The sequence below is a fragment of the Haliotis rufescens genome, unplaced genomic scaffold (genome assembly GCF_023055435.1).
Source record: "Haliotis rufescens isolate VD_foot unplaced genomic scaffold, xgHalRufe1.0.p SCAF_12, whole genome shotgun sequence".
In the NCBI taxonomy this organism is placed as follows: Eukaryota; Metazoa; Mollusca; class Gastropoda; order Lepetellida; family Haliotidae; genus Haliotis; species Haliotis rufescens.
In genome coordinates, this window is record NW_025963802.1 from 11786449 (window position 1) to 11806765 (window position 20317).

Genomic DNA, 20317 nt, shown 5'->3' on the forward strand with positions numbered 1-20317 from the left:
CAGACAAAATGACGACAAAGAAAATGAACCATCTCACCATTCAACAACCCACACTGAATACAAGACGAAACGTCCAATATGGTGTCTATCACATTAGATATATTGCTTAGAGACCAGTTTCTAGTTCCAAGTTATGCTTTTTAGAATTCATTTCATACCAACGATAACATGCATCCAGCTCTATCATTTAATTCATCAGGCGTCAGTAGTGGACGACCTTTGATACGGAATGTGGTTCTCAAAAGCTTTTGAGGAAATGAAAAACGTCCACGTCTGCTTACACCGATAACCTTCGATCCCATAAGTTTAATTCTCAAGGATACTGAGCAGATTAATCAACAAACGAATGGATCCGACATATACAACATTAAAGAAACAAACTTCAAGATGAAATGCATCCCGCTCTGTCTTTTAATTCAAAGGACGTCAGTAGCGTATATGCAGGGCTAATATGGGTTTCTGATAAACGTTTATCGGAATTGGAACTGTCTTCTCCTGCTTGCAGCGCTCATGTTCAGTTCCGGGACCGTTTGGTTCTGGTCTTGATCCACAGTCACTGGAATTGAAAATAAATAGACAATCCATTTCCATAATCACAATAAATCATCATGAATCACTATCAAATACAGTGATTCTCCCAGTCTACCGGTGATTCAATTATAATACACCCAATGATGATAGCAGGTGTTCGCAAAAAGGTGAGCTATCCTGCCCCACCCATGGAACCCGTTACAAACACATGCAAAGGCAAGTCAATTTTTCACCTGGAACAAAACACAGGAACATGTCATGGATACACACATTTTGCTTGAACTTGTTGATTTTGCCTTTGTTCAATGTTTCCCAATTACTCATACCTTATGTTTCTAGTAAGCTCACCAAGCATCATTTTTTTAACATATCCCTTCTGTATGGGAGATTGCAATTGAATTGTCGGTTGTTCCTTGTAAATGGGGTATGAAACGTATGCCTTGTGATTTTCCACATCATTGTTGTAATTAGTGTGTACTTATGTAATAAGTATTATTGCACTGCTTCACATATCAATTTTACCCAAAGGATTCTTGGTTCGAAAAGGTCTCCACAGATACTTGTGTAGTTACTTCAATATCTCAAAATAATTAAGTCTCAAGAATGAGTGAGTAGGGTTTAACGCCGATTTTAACAGTATTCCAGTTATATCACAGTGTGTCAGCTTAATGTGGGAGGAAAGCCCGAAGTGATGCAGGTCTCTGACGTTTACCACTTTGATGAAACCCACGAGCACGGGTGTGGTGACAAACCTAGAAACATAATCGGGGCGAACCAGTATTCAAACCAACAATCATAGGTTTCTTGCATGCCCAAGGGACGTAGGCAACTCTACACAGCGAATCGCGGCTCCTTAGATGACTGGGACACCCATTCCCCCAAGTCTCAAGAAGCAACACACAAATTGACAAATTTGTCAGACAATAAGAGTATCTTTATTCATTTATTAAAAACAATCGCACAGAATGACGAGAAATCATCATGATTGTTGACATGTTTATTTCCATCGTAATTGATTTCATGAATGAGTCAGTGAGTGAGTTGGGTTTAACACAACTTTGAACAGTATTTCAATTACATTCCTGTGTGTCAGCTCAATGTGGGAGAGAAGTGATTCAGGTCTCAGACGTTTTCGGTGTGGCAAGCACGGCTAAGGTGCTAACAAATCAAGTAACATAATCAAGGTGAACCAGGATTCAAACCCATGATCATAGGTTTCTGCGAGTCCAAAGGGACACAGCCCTGCACAGTGGGCACCTAGACGACTGGGGCTACTGAGCCCCTTATTCATATCTCACCTTGGCAGCTGGAAGCTCCATTGCACCCATAACATCAGTCATGCCAAATCATTGTTGGTTTGTTGTTCAACACCGCACTCAGCGATATTCCAGCTATATGGCTGCGGTCTGTAAATAATCGAGTCTGGACCAGACAATCCAGTGATTGATATCATGAGCATCAATCCACGCATTTGGGATCGATGACATGCATCAACCAAGTCAGCGAGCCTGACCACCCGATCCCGTTAGTCGCCTCTTACGACAAGCATAGTAGCCTTTTAGGGCAAGTATGGGTTGCTGAAGACCTATTCTACCCAGCATCCCCCACAGTCAACATCAGTGTTGATTTCACTGTGATTCGCTGAACAAAACCAGCAACACCTCCACAATAGCGTACATTGCAGTGTAGATTTCATTTTTATTCCATATAAGATCATGTGGATACAGACGATTCAGGTACATTTCACTTTGACACGTGTCAGCATCAGCTGGCCTCAGTAAAGCCCTGAGACTCCACATACTCCAAAGCCTTCTGTTTCACTTTCTCCATAGACTTGGAATCGCCATATTTCTTCTCAAAGTCCATATATTTCTTAAAGAAAAACTGCATCTTCTTTGATGACATTTTCATGTGGATAACCCTCTCGAACAGATGCCTGCAAATATGATGTTTATACAATATGTATTTTATTGACTCATCTACTCAAGACAAATACAAAAAAGTGCAAAATGTTCTCTTCTCATATTCTAATTGAGAAATATTTCATCCACACACTCAAGCATCTTAAGAAAGTTTCACAACAAACATTGATTAAATTTAATGCTAATCTTTTCATTGCAAATATCAGCATTTACTTGTTTGTTTGTTTGTTTATAAGCAGTATTCAATCTATATGACAGCAGTCTGTCTGGACCAGACAATTCAATGATTGAAATTCAATGATTGACATGAGTGAGTGAGTGAGTGAGTGAGTGAGTGAGTGAGTGAGTGAGTGAGTGAGAGTATGGTTTTACTCCGCTTTTAGCAATATTCCAGCAATATCACGGCGGGAGACACCAGAAATGGGCTTCTCAGAGTGAGTGAGAGAGTGAGTGAGTGAGTGAGTGAGTGAGTGAGTGAGTGAGTGAGTGAGTGAGTGAGTGAGTGAGTGAGTGAGTGAGTGAGAGTGAGTGAGTGAGTGAGTGAGTGAGTGAGTGAGTGAGTGAGTGAGTGAGTGAGTGAGTGAGGTTTAATGCAGCTTTGAACAGTATTCCAGTGGTATCACTGCGTGTCAGCTTTATGTGGGAGGAAAGCCTGACGTGATGCAGGCCTTGGGCATTGGTGAAACCCACAAGCACAGGTATAGTGCTGACAAGCTGAGAAAATATAATCAGAGTGAACCAGGACTGGAATCAGGCGGGACAATAATTGGTTTCTGGCGTGCCCGAGGGACGCAAATTGGGGGCCTTTGACAAGTGGGCCACCTGTGCCCCCAAACTCACATCATAAGCATCGATCCACGCAATTGGGATACAATGACATGCATTAACCAAGTCAGCCAGTCTGACCACCCTCCTATAACGGGATGGAACTAGTTCCAATATGGCCAAAATCCAATTAGCCTGTTGGTTGTTGGTTTGTTGTTTAACGCCGCACTCAGCAATATCCCAGCTATATGACGGCAGTCTGTAAATAATCGAGTCCGAACCAGACAATCCAGTGATTAATATCATGAGCATCGACCCATGCAATTGGGATCGATGACATGCATCAACCAAGTCAGTGAGGCTGACCATCCGATCCCGTTAGTCGCCTTTTACGACAAGCATAGTCACCTTTTACGGCAAGCATGGGTTGCTGAAGACCTATTCTACCCCGGAATCTTCACGGGTCCCACTTAGACTGAGCTGAGCCGAATGTAGTTTGATATCTCACCTGACATCATCCAGGTTGCCTGTCTTGATGACCATGTCCAGATACACTGACCACAGGTCAGTACGCTTGGGGTAGTTGGTGAGGACGTTTTCAAACATGGTGCAGCCACGCTGGGGCTCCCCCTGCTTGTACTCCATCTGGGCAAACTTGGAGATCAGCTCAACATCTGAGAGAAAAAATTATGAATAGAAAAACTCAAATCCAGCGAATGACATATCGGCATGACTTTAGACCATGATTTAATTCATGTCACCTTACAGTGAGTGAGTGAGTTTGGTTTTACGCCGCTTTTAGCAATATTCCAGCAATATCACGGCGGGATGTGGGTCACCTTACAGTGAGTGAATGAGTTTGGTTTTACGCCGCTTTTAGCAATATTCCAGCAATATCACGGCGGGGTGTGTGTCACCTTACAGACTTATGTACAAGAGTAGAGTGATTTTATATTTCATGTTGCATTAGCTTTCAAGAAGGATAGCATCACCTGCCACAACTATAGGCTAAAAAGAATAACAGTCTTGGTTCTCAGGCACCACCTGCGTCATCATAAAGTCCGTCGCACATTTCATTTTTATTTCCATTTTTTTAAAAATCAAAGACATTCTAATACTTAACAACAATGCCATCCAACATAACACAGTTACTTCCCTTTGCATTCGCACTGCTTTACAGCACATCTTGTTATGGTCATGGCGACAATAGGAGTTTGTATGTTTCTTTATGTAGGTAGGCCATTTCCCAGGTTAGAGGTACACAACTGTTTATTTGGTTACATACTAGATTGAACAAGCCCCCACAAAAAAACACTGCCCGCTGGCACAATATTTTCAAAAGTCATTGCCTTAACACCAATTCTTTATTATTTTAAGCCATACAAAGAATTTTTTCAGATTATTTTAGTCCTCTGTTTCATGCAATCTGATTCCTGATCTTATAGAACAAAAGTAACTCTCAGCGAAATAGTATCCATTCCAATAATGTTTCTTAGTACAAATGATGGTCCAGAATAAGACATGTCATGTTAGCATGGCTTGCAGAAATTATTTAAGATCATGAGTTTCTTTTTCACATTTAACATTTGAAGCAAAGTGCTGATAAAGAGGTCTTTGGTGGAGCATCTCTCATCACTGGCAACACTGAAGCAGCTGCATTTGATCAACTTCACCATGGTGAACAGATAGTACACATGGGGGGATACAGCTTTTTTTAAAAGGGGGGGTGCACAATTAAGATATATTTATTGCGCACCCCCGCACCCCCACTCTGCATCCGCCCATGGTACATTGTCTTGGCATATCTGAATGACTTACGATCTTTCTTGTCCAAACTTTTCAGACACCTTTGCAGAAGTTTTCTTGCAGCTTCAGGGCGACCATTTTTGAAGAAGAACAAGCCAAACCCTGTCCAAACTGTTTTGTCCTGAGTGAACTTCTTTGTCATAGTATTGTACATCTTCTCCGCTTCCTGCAAACAGTGGAGACAGGCCAAGCTTGAAGGACATGTGTTAATACTTAAAGAGGTAATACTCTGAAGTGCAGTGGTCTCACAGTGTGACTGGGAGAAATAGTGAGAGGGTGGATGGATGGATGGATGGATGGATGGAAGGATGGATGGGATGGATGGATGGATGGGATGGATGGATGGATGGTTGGATTGGATAGATGGAAGGATGGATGGATGGATGGAAGGTTGGATGGGATGGATGGATGGATGGATGGATGGATGGATGGATGGATGGAAGGATGGATGGAAGGATGGATGATGGATGGATGGATGGATGGATGGATGGATGGATGGATGGATGGGATGGATGGATGGATGGATGAATGGTGGGTGGATGGGTGGTGGACATCTTCCCGAGGCAAGGGAGTTAACTGACTTTAAAAGTTCAGTTTCCACCCTTGCCAAACCAGGCTGAAATTATGAAGTTATATTTTCGCTGGAGTAACGAGTCTATGCATAGTCCAATCAAAATCCTGTAACGATAACGGTATCCGGTTCATAAACAACATGGCAACTGCCGCGCCGATTTCGTTCGATTTGCAGGATTGCAGGACTGGGCGTCGACAGATATTTTCCAAATCTTTTCATGTTCTTAATCAAGGTGTTCAAGTGATTTGATGCACTTCATGAGGTAAAACCCATTTTATTACAATTAATTAATTAATAATCAATGAGATCATCTTGACTCGACGCCGCCATTTCATTCAAAGCAAATGCAAGCGATATGAGAGGTGGCATCTGATTGGTCAGCAGGGGGACATAGAAGGGACATAATTTGTAATAGCCACTGTTGGTGCTACGATCGAGCCAAGAAATTCCAGCCTAGTTCGGGAAGGGTGGAAATATGCCTTTTAAAGTCAGTTAAATCCCTGGCCTCGGGAGGGTTGTTGGTGGAAAATTAAATGGTGAATGGGTTGGCTTTGAAAAAGCCGTGGATGGTGGCGAGTGATGATGATCAAATGATGTTTTGTTTGTTAAATGATGAGTTGGTGGTACATGTTTCATTACATGGTGAGTGAGTAGGTGATACATGAGGAATCATTGGATGATGATTGATGGTAGGGTTATATGTCCGCCTGGCATTGTGATCACTTCTTGACTTCAACAAACACTTCGTATCAATCCATACATCTTTACTACAACATCGCCATATTACAACTGCCGCCTCCAACGGCTATCTTCACTTATGTCATCAACTACCTCACCATAGTTACTAGTACCTAGAACATACAAAGCTTACACTATAATGAATTACAGCTCGAGAATCCATGGAAGTCGCAATGTTAGCCATGTGATCCTAAACCAGCTCCTTACACACAATGCAAACTCCATGCATCGCATGCAACTTTCAACATATATGGCGTTAAAAAAAAAGAATTGGTTCTCAGGCAATGGCTTTTAAAAATATAGTGCGGGAGGGCAGTGTTTTTGTCTTTTTGTGTTTGTTCAAACTAGAATGAGACCAAATAAAAAGTTGTGTACAATCAACCTGGGAAAGGTCCTCCCTACATAAATGTATTCCTTGTATATACCTTCCTGTATTGGATCACACTGTTTTTAAATAATGTAGCATTTCACTGCCAGGGTCCTGTGTTCAATTTTTAAGGACTTTTATTTTTGAAAATGAAAATAAAAACAAAACCTGCTGTGGAATTTGTGATGATGCAGGTGGTGCCTGAGAACCAAGACTATTATTTTTTTAGCCTAACAGAAGTTTGAGTAAGAGGCGGGTGAGTGTGTGAGTGAGTTTAGGGCAAACAAGTGGTGAGCTAGTGAATGTTGAGTGTTCTGATACTGGATGTGTGCTGCACAATCTCTCACCTCCATCTTGCCACTGTTGGAGTACACTTGCACCATCTGCCTGTACACCTTGACGGGGTCGTTCTGCTGCAGGGCTCGGTCAAACACCGCGGTGAGCTGGGCCTCTGCCCCATACATGTTCTCCAGGTTCATGTAGGCCAGCCACACATTCAGCTTCTCCTGCTCCTCCCTGACACAAACAAACACTCATCACTTCCAGCAACAGCAACAACATCTCCTGACACAAACACTCATCACTTCCAGCAACAGCTCCTGACACAAACACTCATCACTTCCAGCAACAGCAACAGCATCTCCTGACACAAACACTCATCACTTCCAGTAATAGCAACAGCTCTTCCTGACACAAACACTCATCACTTCCAGTAACAGCAACAGCTCTTCCTGACACAAACACTCATCACTTCCAGTAACAGCAACAGCTCTTCCTGACACAACACTCATCACTTTCAACAACAGCAACAGCAGAAGAAGAAGCAGAAGCAACAGACAAAATGAGTCGATAAGAAGGTAAAAATTAAATGTTCCATGCTCTGGGGAGGAAAACTCCCTGATCACGTTTGATTGATGGCATTTGATTTTAAACTTAATCTACTTATCTACTCATTTAATCTATCGTATAAACACATAACCTTGTAACTAGTCTCCTAGAACAACTGGCATGTCCATCAATTCCTTCCTAACTGTCACAATCTTGTCACAACTGGCTGCACTTATACCTAATTATAACTGGTTTCATTTGTAAGTACATTTATTCCAAAATACTACTTGTCATGTTTAAATCCAACTTCAAAATGCCAATAGAGCCTCAAACAGTAGCATATACAGTGAACCCATCAATCTGAATGTTAGCATTTCTGAAGGAATCATTTGAATTTACAAATTTGTGGGCTTTTCCCCTTCTGTTGGTTGGCAACCATAAACTGCAGACACAAGCCATATACATGCACTCGTGCTGGGGTTAAATTAACACCAGGTTATTTGCAGCAGCCCTTGGAATCCCTGAAATCCTCTTCTGCAGTGATTTGTTTCGTGTTCTTACACACAGTAATATTCCACCTATACAACTCAAAAGAAATGAAGGACCACCCGATTGTTACATATTACTATAGTTAATCTGTCATGCCATAACGAAAAAGTCAAATCTAGACTAGACAAACCAGTGATTGATACTATGAGCAAAGACCCATCCCAAGCTGACCACTTGATCCATTAAGCAATGGTAGCATGGGGCCTATTCTGCCCAGAATGCCTGTGAGTAGGAGTGAGTATGGTTTTACGCCGCTTTTATAGCAATATTACGGCGGGGGACACCAGAAATAGGCTTCACACAGTGTACCCATGTCGGGAATCGAACCCGGGTCTTCGGCGTGACGAACGAAAGCTTTAACCACTAGGCTCCCCGACCGCCCCAGAATGCCTGTGAGGTCACAGCGATGGAGGACAAGACTACCTGAAAGATATTGTCTTGAGCGCCCTCTCTGCCACAGTTCTTGCCTTGTCAATCTCGGCTGTCTCCAGATGGAAGGCCATGTACCGGGTCCACAGCAGGGAGCTGTCAGGCGACTGCAGTACCAGGCGGTCGAAGTCGTTGCTGCACACTGGGATCTGATCCCCTTCCAACTGCTGGCGCTCATACTGTAACATGGAGCCATTTGTACTGTGAGTTAGTGAGTACGGTTTTATGCCGCTTTTAACAAAATATTCCAGCAATATCACGGCAGGGGACACCAGAAGTGGGCTTCACAAAATGCATCTGTACTGTAATAACTTGGAGGCATTAGTACTGTAATATTAAGGGGCCATTTCTATTTTAATTATATGGAGCAATTTGTATTGTAATAACATGGATCCATTAGTACTGTAATATTAAGGGGCCATTTGTATTATAATGATATGGAGCCATTTATATTGCAATAACATGGAGGCATTTGTAATGTAATATTAAGGAGCCATTTGTATTATAATTATATGGAGCAATTTGTAATGTAATAACATGGATCCATTAGTACTGTAATATTAAGGGGCCATTTCTATTTTAATTATATGGAACCTTTTGAATTGCAAGAACATGGATCCATTTGTACTGTAATATTAAGGAGCCATTTGTATTATAATGATATGGAGCCATTTATATTGCAATAACATGGAGGCATTTGTACTGTAATATAAAGAAGCCATTTGTATTATAATCAAATGGAGCCATTTGTATTGTAATTATATGGAACGATTTGTATTGTAATGATGTGGAGCCATGTATATTGTAATAATATGGAGAGATTTGTTCTGCAATAACATGGTACAATTTGTACTGTAATAACATTTACTCATTTGAACTGTAACATACAACCTATCAAGATGTAACATGAAGACAAACGTAAGCAAAGTTTAACCAATGACGACACTACTTGTCTGTCTGACTGAATATGATCATGAAATGTAATAAAACATAATCTCACAGCATAGATTTTCTTTTCTTCGTCAATCCTCTCTTGCCTTAGTTCATGAGGGGTCTTCTTCACATACTTCTGAGAAAACAAAGTGCTTTCATCAAAACAAACACATGTCTCAAGATTGTGATTCTACTTAAATCAAAGTTGGAACCGACAAAACACTGGTTGATAGCATGAGTAACAATCCACAGACGAGTTAGATCCCCCATTGTCACAAACAGATACCAACTTTAGTCAGCCCTATTGATGCTTGCTGTTTATAGTGTTAAACAACAATATTCCAGCTCTATCACAGTATCCTGTCAATAATCAAGTCTGATATTATGAGCAACATTCCACTCCATCAGGCTACGATGACACACAAGCAACCAAATCAGTTAATCTGGCCACCCAGTTCATTTAGTAGCTCTATCGACTAGAATAGGTTGCTGGGGACCTATACCAACCTGGAATCCCCACAGGGTCGTCACTAACAACGGGTACTGGGGACCTATACCAACCTGGAATCCTCACAGGGTCGTCACTAACAAGGGGTACTGGGACCTATACCAACCTGGAATCCCCACAGGGTCGTCACCAACAAGGGGTACTAGGAACCTATACCAACATGGAATTCCCACAGGGTCGTCACCAACAAGGGGTACTGGGACCTATACCAACCTGGAATCCCCACAGGGTCGTCACCAACAAGGGGTACTGGGACCTATACCAACATGGAATTCCCACAGGATCGTCACTAACAAGAGGTACTGGGACCTATACCAACATGGAATTCCCACAGGATCGTCACTAACAAGAGGTACTGGGACCTATACCAACATGGAATTCCCACAGGGTCGTCACTAACAAGAGGTACAGGGACCTATACCAACATGGAATTCCCACAGGGTCGTCACTAACAAGGGGTACTGGGACCTATACCAACATGGAATCCCCACAGGGTCGTCACTAACAAGGGGTACTGGGGACCTATACCAACCTGGAATCCCCACAGGGTCGTCACTAACAACGGGTACTGGGGACCTATACCAACCTGGAATCCTCACAGGGTCGTCACTAACAAGGGGTACTGGGACCTATACCAACATGGAATCCCCACAGGGTCGTCACTAACAAGGGGTACTGGGACCTATACCAACATGGAATTCCCACAGGATCGTCACTAACAAGAGGTACTGGGACCTATACCAACATGGAATTCCCACAGGGTCGTCACTAACAAGAGGTACAGGGACCTATACCAACATGGAATTCCCACAGGGTCGTCACTAACAAGGGGTACTGGGACCTATACCAACATGGAATCCCCACAGGGTCGTCACTAACAAGGGGTACTGGGACCTATACCAACATGGAATTCCCACAGGGTCGTCACTAACAAGGGGTACTGGGACCTATACCAACATGGAATTCCCACAGGGTCGTCACTAACAAGGGGTACTGGGACCTATACCAACATGGAATCCCCACAGGGTCGTCACTAACAAGGGGTACTGGGACCTATACCAACCTGGAATCCCCACAGGGTCGTCACTAACAAGGGGTACTGGGACCTATACCAACCTGGAATTCCCACAGGGTCGTCACTAACAAGGGATACTAGGGACCTATACCAACATGGAATCCCCACAGGGTCGTCACTAACAAGGGGTACTGGGACCTATACCAACATGGAATCCCCACAGGGTTGTCACTAACAAGGGGTACTGGGACCCATACCAACCTGGAATCCCCACAGGGTCGTCACTAACAAGGGGTACTGGGACCCATACCAACCTGGAATCCCCACAGGATCGTCCCAAACAAGGAATACTGGGACCTATTCCAACATGGAATCCCCAAAGGGTCAGCACTATCAAGGCGTACTGGGGACCTATTCCAACATGGAATCCCCACAGGTTCGTCACAAACAAGGGGTACTAGCGACCTAATCCATTCTGGAATTCCCACAGGGTCGTCACAAACAAGGGGTACTGGGGACCTATTCCAACATGGAATCCCCACAGGGTCGTCACAAACAAGGGGTACTGGGACCTATACCCGTACTGTCAATCAACTTACTTTTTCTTCAACCTCATCATCGCTGCTGACATCATTGACACCAGATGGTGCTATAGAGAAGTCTTCACTGAAGGAGAACCCTGCTGACATTGTGAGTCTTGGAGGATTGGCACCAACTGTTGGTACCTGCGAGACAAAAAATGTTACATGCTGTTAGAAAACGTCTGTAAATAGTAAAACATGTCATGATTAAGTCAATACTATGGGAATACATCAACACCAAAATGTGACCCTGTTCACTTCATGCTTAAATAGACACATATTAGAAAACCTGACAATAGCTAATCCTCCTGAAATCGAAACCATTATAAGACCACAGTAATGTATATAAACTTCATATTGATAGTTCGAAAAATTCGGAAAGATTAATGTTAAAACTAAACCAAATGATTTTCGTTTCTCTGCTTCGAATTAAAGCATCAATTGCTGGTGACTTTGTCTCACCCAGAATCTGCACAGGTCAGACAGCCACTTAACAGAAAAAAAGTTCCTATCAACACTGAGATTTACTGAGATTTTGACAAGACTATTACAGGATGTCTAGCCATGCTGCTACAAACAATTGGAATATCAACTGGACTACCTTCATGATATTCACTGAGATTCTGACAAGACAATTACAGGATGTCTAGCCATGCTGCTACAAACAATTGGAAAATCAAGTAGACTACCTTCATGTCTTCATCATCATCAGAATCAGAAGCCTTGTTAACTTCAACCCCACTGTCGCTTTCCTCTGTTGACTTTGTCTTTCCTTTCTTTGATGGCGTTTCTTTCACCGATTTGTCTTTCTTTCCTGGCGTTTCTCTTGACGATTTCTCTTTTGCAGCCTTTTCTTTCCTTGACGGTGTTTCTTTGATTAATTTATCAGCTTTTGTTTTCTTAGCTGGTGTGTCTTTCACTGATTCCTCTTGACCAGCTGTTCCTTTCTTAGCCGGTGTTTTTTTAACTGATTCCTCTTTATCAGCCTTTGCTTTCTTCAATGGCGTCTCTTTCACGGATGTCTTCTTAGTGGTCTTGTCTTTCTTACCCGGGGTCTCTTTCATCAATTCCTCTTTAACAGCTTTCACTTTCTTCGAAGGTGTTTCTTTGACCGATGGCTCCATATTGGTCTTATCTTTCTTTTTTAACTTTGTCTTCGTTTCCTGTATCTTCAAGTAGTCAGTTTCAAGTTTTGTTTTCTTTGTACCTGTTACCTCATCATCACTATCATCACTATCATCACTTTCACTCTCATCACTTTCACTCTCAGCAAAGTCTACTGCGCTTTTCCTTATTTCTTTTAATTTCTTTTTCTTTGCACTTTTCACATTGTCTGTGTCCTCAGAATCGCCAGTTTCACATTTAATGTCACTTATTGATTTTGATTTCTTCTTTTTCTTTTTTTCACTCAAATTTTCGGTTTCATAAGTGCCGTTTACATTTTTCAAATTTCGTTCATCTTTAGAAAATTTTTCCCCCTTTTCTGATTTCTTCTTTTTTGACTTTGGTTCTGATTCTGCATCAGATTTCAATTTAGAAATGGATGATTCAGATTTCATATTTTCCAACTTTCGCTTCTGGATGAGCGATTCCTCATTTTTTTCTCCAGAAGAGGGTTTGTTTGTTTCAGTCTTCCTGTAAGACATATCAAAGAAATTCATTAACTGGGAAATTAAGTTGATAATAACCATCAAAACATTCTACTGGTTGTTGTTGGTCATGGTCATGATGATGGGAAGGGGAGGGGGTCAGAGGGAATCACATATGGGTGACAAACAAATATGACATGGGAGGGTCATAAAAAAACAGTACACATATTCGGGCAGGGTCATGAAAACGTGGACAGTTTTATAATAAAATATAACATGCTTTTGTGATTTCTCTTTTCAGAGAGGTTCATGAAACAATGTACTCTGTACATAAGTAAAATAAAATCTCTTTCCTCAGAATGGTTTCTACGTTATTGTAAACTTAATGATACTAAAAGTGCAATCATTGTTTGCATTATGAAATATATAGACATTTGTTTGTTTGTTGTCTGAGGCCACAGTTAGGCAATATTTCATCCACAACACAGGGATCTGTCAATAATCAAGTCTGGCCCCTGGGCCTGACTTAACAGTGGTTGATTTTCCAGCAACGTCCCACCCTGTGGTATGAGTGCAGGGCTTTCCCTTGAGTGAGTGAGTTGGGTTTAACACCGCCGTTAACAGTATTACAGTCATATCACAGCGTGTCAGCTTAATGTGGGAGGAAAGCCCGAAGTGATGCAGGTCTCAGACCTACAAAACTAGGGGCCCAGAGGACCCTCATATGAGGGTCCTGTAAAGTAAAGAAATGGTCAGTGTACTGTACTGTAAGATTAAATAATTACTTTAATTACAGGAACTTTATATTTTTTGCTAAGAATTTGGTACAATGGATATTATTGTATGTCCCTAAGGACACAGTCTATATTATTTTCTGCATCCATTTAATACTTTTGTGCATACTGGACGCACATCTCTGCATCGTGTAAAACCCTGGAGTGAGTGTGTGAGTGAGTATGGTTTTATGCTGCTTTTAGCAATCAATGGATTGTCTGGTCCAGACCGCTGTCATAGAGCTGGACTGTTGCTGAATGATGCATTTAACAACAAACAAATCTAGCCTGGTACCGGTACTCAACATGGGAGTGACAAACAACTTACCCTGACAAGTGAACATGCACCACATTCTCCATCAGGTTGTGGCCAACAACTGTGCAGCTGGCAAAACGACAACAGTTTCATCACAAGCTTGTCAATGGTTATAAGTCATGATTATGCTTATGAGCTCTGAGTGAGTGCGGAAGTGAGTGAGAGAGTGAGTGTGGTTTTACGCCGCTTTTAGCAATATTCCAGCAACATCGCGGCATGAACAGTATTCCAGTTATATCACAGTGTGTCAGCTTAAGGTAAAGGGAGTAAAGCCCCAGGTGATGCAGGTCTCAGACGTTTCCCACTTTGGTGTAACCAATGAGCATAAGTATGGTGCTGACAAACCTTGAAACATATTCAGGGCGAACTGGCATTCGAACCCATGATCATAGGTTTCTGGCATACCTAAGGGACGCAACTCTGCACAGTGCTCCCACCATGCTAATACAAGGGGAGAAAGTCCTTATACTACAAGGAGATCCGGCTGTATTTGTGATGGCACACAAAAGCCTATTCAAGTACTGGTAATATCACTCATGAATTTACAGTGTTATTTGATTGCGTGTCTTTCATTCTTGTCATGGCATTCAAAATACAATCAAAATTTTACTGGTGAATGTGTCCAAGGTATTTAGTAGGGCTACACCAACTGTGCCATCCGATACATATCACAATACCTTGCTCACAATCTGATATGTAGCACGAAACTTGTAGCATGTGCTCTTATCTGTGGTTCGTAAGCCATCTTTTTCATAGACAGGATGGCCAAATACCTGGCACACTAACGATTAACAGTTGGCAGTATCAAGCATGGTGCAATGGATGAAAATATTTATGTTTTCACTACTTATTTTCACCAGTAATAAGTGTTTGGTGTAACATTTATTAAAGAATACATTTAAGGTGAGAATCGATACTTTTTACTAAGTGTGCGATCATGATCAATACCTGTATCGAGAAGGAAAATATCACTACTAGTATTCATCATAAAGGATCCTGCTAACTTGGTATTTCCACACAATGAGATTGCCTACCTGTGTTTCTCTCCGACCCGGAATGTTTTCTGCAATGGTGTCTTCATGTCGGTAGCTACAGCCCTCAGGTGTGGTCGCTAGTGAACACAATACAGTACATGGATCAGATATGTGGATAGATGTATAGATACAGTACATGGATCAGACATGTGGATAGATGTATAGATGTATAGATGCAGTACATGGATCAGACATGTGGATAGATGTATAGATTAGATACAGTACATGGATCAGACATGTGGATAGATGTATAGATGTATAGATGCAGTACATGGATCAGACATGTGGATAGATGTATAGATTAGATACAGTACATGGATCAGACATGTGGATAGATGTATAGATACAGTACATGGATCAGATATGTAGATAGATGTATAGATACAGTACATGGATCAGATATGTGGATAGATGTATAGATACAGTACATGGATCAGACATGTAGATAGATGTATAGATACAGTACATGGATCAGACATGTGGATAGATATATAGATACAGTACATGGATCAGATATGTAGATAGATGTATAGATACAGTACATGGATCAGACATGTGGATAGATGTATAGATGCAGTACATGGATCAGATATGTAGATAGATGTATAGATACAGTACATGGATCAGACATGTGGATAGATGTATAGATTAGATACAGTACATGGATCAGACATGTGGATAGATGTATAGATACAGTACATGGATCAGATATGTGGATAGATGTATAGATTAGATACAGTACATGGATCAGATATGTGGATAGATGTATAGATTAGATACAGTACATGGATCAGACATGTGGATAGATGTATAGATTAGATACAGTACATGGATCAGACATGTGGATAGATGTATAGATACAGTACATGGATCAGACATGTAGATAGATGTATAGATACAGTACATGGATCAGACATGTAGATAGATGTATAGATACAGTACATGGATCAGATATGTAGATAGATATATAGATACAGTACATGGATCAGACATGTAGATAGATGGATAGATACAGTACATGGATCAGACATGTAGATAGATGTATAGATACAGTACATGGATCAGATATGTAGATAGATGTATAGATACAGTACATGGATCAGATATGTGGATAGATGTATAGATACAGTACATGGATCAGACATGTAGATAGATGTATAGATACAGTACATGGATCAGACATGTGGATAGATATATAGATACAGTACATGGATCAGATATGTAGATAGATGTATAGATACAGTACATGGATCAGACATGTGGATAGATGTATAGATGCAGTACATGGATCAGATATGTAGATAGATGTATAGATACAGTACATGGATCAGACATGTGGATAGATGTATAGATTAGATACAGTACATGGATCAGACATGTGGATAGATGTATAGATACAGTACATGGATCAGATATGTGGATAGATGTATAGATTAGATACAGTACATGGATCAGATATGTGGATAGATGTATAGATTAGATACAGTACATGGATCAGACATGTGGATAGATGTATAGATTAGATACAGTACATGGATCAGACATGTGGATAGATGTATAGATACAGTACATGGATCAGATATGTAGATAGATATATAGATACAGTACATGGATCAGACATGTGGATAGATGGATAGATACAGTACATGGATCAGATATGTGGATAGATGGATAGATGCAGTACATGGATCAGATAGACGCACATGTGGCTGAACTGTATTCCATTATATTTGAATTAATTTTGATTTTGGCACATTTCTGAGTAATTTTGATTCAAGTCTCCAAATGCACTTTGTTTGTCTACTAACTCCTACAATAAGACAATGTCTCAGTTTATGCCTCTGTTTATAAATTTGTTGAAGTTATCTACTTCACATCTTTTGGGGTATTGTTGGTAATCGACATTTAATTTCTACAAACCGTTGCTAATGCTCTGACTCCATTGTCCAAGGTGAACCAAACTATCCTGTCCATGGCGTCAAGGACCCTGGCTTTGTGTGGCGTGGTCCTGTCTGTTAGGGTGGTGAACTTGTCACTGAGACCTCCACATGTGGCACCGGACAGGTGGGGGAGGAGGGACAGATGGGTCGTCCGATTCTTCAACAGTCTGTACAACACTGTTCCTTTCACCTGGTAAAACAGTCATTACTCAAAACTCTGTAACTGATGGTGTGTGAGTGAATGTTGTGTAACTCTGCCGTCAAAAATATTCCAGCCATATCATTTGGCATTTGAATAACCAAGTCTGGACAGGTGAACCAGCCACTGAAAGCATGACAGACAACCTCTGCCATTGGGGAGTTTTGCCGAGTTAAACTGCAGACATATATTAGGGACCTATATGAGGACAGAAAGATAAATTCATTGTCAACCGATACCTCGGGGCACATGGTGTGATGTACCCTGTATGTGAGCCTACGTACCACTTGCCCGACGGCTCAGGGAACACTGACTCACACACAGGGTACATCACACCATATACATCCTCCCCCACTGAGATTGACAACTTATATGTTGGCTAACATTGTAACAAAGCATATGTCCAGGTTTCAATATCATCCCCCTGTTTCCCCAACCCATCCACCACACCCCTTTACCTCACCCACCCACTCACCCCATCCCACACCTCACCAAACCCCTCACCCTCACCTCATCCCAACCCTCACCCTCATCCCACCCATCCCCACCACCTCACCTCACCCCACCACCTCACCCCTCATCCCACCTCCTCACCTCACCCCTCATCCCACCACACCCCACCACCTCACCTCACCCCACCACCTCACCCCTCATCCCACCTCCTCCCTCACCCCTCATCCCACCACACCCCACCACCTCACCTCTCATCCCACCCCCTCACCTCACCTCACCTCACCTCACCTCACTACCTCACCCCACCCCACCCCTCATCCCACCCCACCTCACCCCACCCACCCCCTCACCTCACCCCACTCCCTCACTCACCTTGCTCCCCTGGGTGTACTTCTCCAGGGTGTAGGCCGGGGTGTGTGTCTGATGCACAAGGCAGGTCTGTCCATCAAACTCGACAACCAGACCTTCTTTAAGTACCTGGCAATAAAACACAAAGCTGTTTACTGTCTGCTGTTCAAGCTGCTGCAACAACCGGAATACTGACGACTGTTCGAGCAAGCTGCTGACTATTTACAATGTCACTCAAAGTCATACATAATTATCTACCCTTGCACATGAATGATGGATTCTGATTGGCCGAGGTCCATTCAATTGGGATCGATGACATGCATCAGCCAAGTCAGCGAGCCTGACCACCCAATCCCGTTAGTCACCTCTTACGACAAGCATAGTCGCCTTTTACGGCAAGCATGGGTTGCTGAAGATCTATTCTACACCGGATCTTCACAGGTCTATTTTCAATGTACCCTGCTAACATGTAAGGTACATTTCTAATGGTCCACACTTGAATTGCCAAACGGTTGGCATTACATTTGCAACAAGATGTTTGACTCCATTCTCCGGATATTTTCTGAATGAAATAGAGCGAAGGGAAATAACTCTAAGTTTGTTTTCTGTTGTCGATTGCTTCATTGAATGTGAAAAAAATACAAAGTGGATAAATGCCTAATGTGGTATTCATGAAACATACCTGCAACATAGTTGCGTGTGCAGTAAGATAAATTTGTTGTCAACAGCTCCCTCGGATGACATGGGCTAATGAGTGAGTGAGTGAGTTTGATTTTACGCCGCTTTTAGCAATATTCCAGCAATATCAAGGCGGGGGACACCAGAAATGGGCTTCACACATTGTACCCATGTCGGGAATCGAACCCGGGTCTTCGGCGTGACGAGCGAACGCTTTAACCACTAGGCTACCCGACCGCCCCTCATGGGCTAATGAACCCTCTGTGTTAGTTAATGCTCATCAAGCTTGTTGGGCTGACATATTTTTTTATTTCCAGATAATCCAATGATTGACATCATGCGCATCAATCCATGCAATTAGGATACAATAACATGCATCAACCAAGTAAGCGAGCCTGACCATCCAATCCCGTTAGTCGCCTTTTACGACAAGCATAGAGGGTACATGAACCCGTGTTGAGACTGGTTGACAACTCATAATGATGCTCACTACTAAAGACAAGTCTCACTATTAGCATTGACTTAACAGTGTGTGTGTTAGAAAGTATGTTTTTATAGGTCTTCAGGTATTGCATACAAACCTAGAGGCCCTCTATAATTTATAGCATTATTATAGCATTTGAATGAGGCTGGTCATAATACTGAAGTTATGTTATACCAGTCTAGAGTAATAGAATGCTTCCTTTTCAGGCCCAAAGTCATCACTAAGTGAGTGTAATTTCACACTGCGTTCAGCAATATTACAGCCATAGAACAACCAATCATGTCAGTCAAACACAACAGCTTGATAAAGGCTGCTAGCATCTGCTTCTTAAAAATCACGCTGTATGGAAAATGTCGGATAAACAAAATTAGGAATTATCAACGTTTGTGACCGAAAATCGTACATCTTCACAACAGATATGAACCATATGTGTAGCTTGTAATAAAATGGTTAAAAAACGAAATACTATTCGAATGGCAACATATCCGAGCAATCAGTAACATTCAGACCTCACCTGGATATGCCCTATCCCTATCAAAGGTGAGTAGTATATTTTGCACGAAGTTGCATCACAGCCTTATTACAGTGAGAAAGTTATTTGTGACATCCCCACCTCTTCACTGACTCAATCATCAATTAACAACAAACCTGCTGAATGGTGCCAGACACCTTCATCCCAGGGACAACCATCACACTCTTTGTCACCTGCAAGACAAGAGCGTAATAAGCCAGGAAGAGTTACTTCCCTTGTGCATATACACGCATTTTAACTCCTGCCTATTAGCAATCCTATTAGGTTGGTTTCAGGTCATTTGCACCTCTTTACAATTCCAGAGACTCAAAATTTACAACCTTAATCAAACAAACAAGAAATAATCACCCTTACAAAAACTAGACGATGTCTGAATTCTAAACAAGTAACTTAACACAAAATGTAGAGCGCCAGTCAAGGCAGCA

At 41.9% G+C, this 20317-nt stretch overlaps 1 protein-coding gene across 4 annotated transcripts in view; it reads right to left on the bottom strand.

The window, feature by feature from the left end:
• Positions 1 to 411: 411 nt before the first annotated feature.
• Positions 412 to 20317, bottom strand: part of LOC124128022 (protein RRP5 homolog) — a 39233-nt gene continuing 19327 nt past the window's right edge. For 3 of the 4 annotated variants that reach the window (XM_048393357.1, XM_048393356.1, XM_048393358.1), the window contains exons 8-20: positions 20009 to 20065; positions 18223 to 18327; positions 17179 to 17388; positions 15259 to 15335; positions 14237 to 14293; positions 12236 to 13181; positions 11565 to 11690; positions 9510 to 9578; positions 8504 to 8688; positions 7051 to 7219; positions 5037 to 5190; positions 3727 to 3892; positions 2201 to 2467 (exon numbers count right to left, since the gene is read on the bottom strand). In XM_048393357.1, coding sequence (XP_048249314.1) covers positions 2296 to 2467; positions 3727 to 3892; positions 5037 to 5190; positions 7051 to 7219; positions 8504 to 8688; positions 9510 to 9578; positions 11565 to 11690; positions 12236 to 13181; positions 14237 to 14293; positions 15259 to 15335; positions 17179 to 17388; positions 18223 to 18327; positions 20009 to 20065 — 2493 coding nt within the window. In that variant the 3' untranslated portion in view covers positions 2201 to 2295. Of the gene's footprint in view, positions 557 to 2200; positions 2468 to 3726; positions 3893 to 5036; positions 5191 to 7050; positions 7220 to 8503; positions 8689 to 9509; positions 9579 to 11564; positions 11691 to 12235; positions 13182 to 14236; positions 14294 to 15258; positions 15336 to 17178; positions 17389 to 18222; positions 18328 to 20008; positions 20066 to 20317 lie in introns of those variants that run through there. The other variant, XM_048393359.1, reaches the window with a different exon arrangement.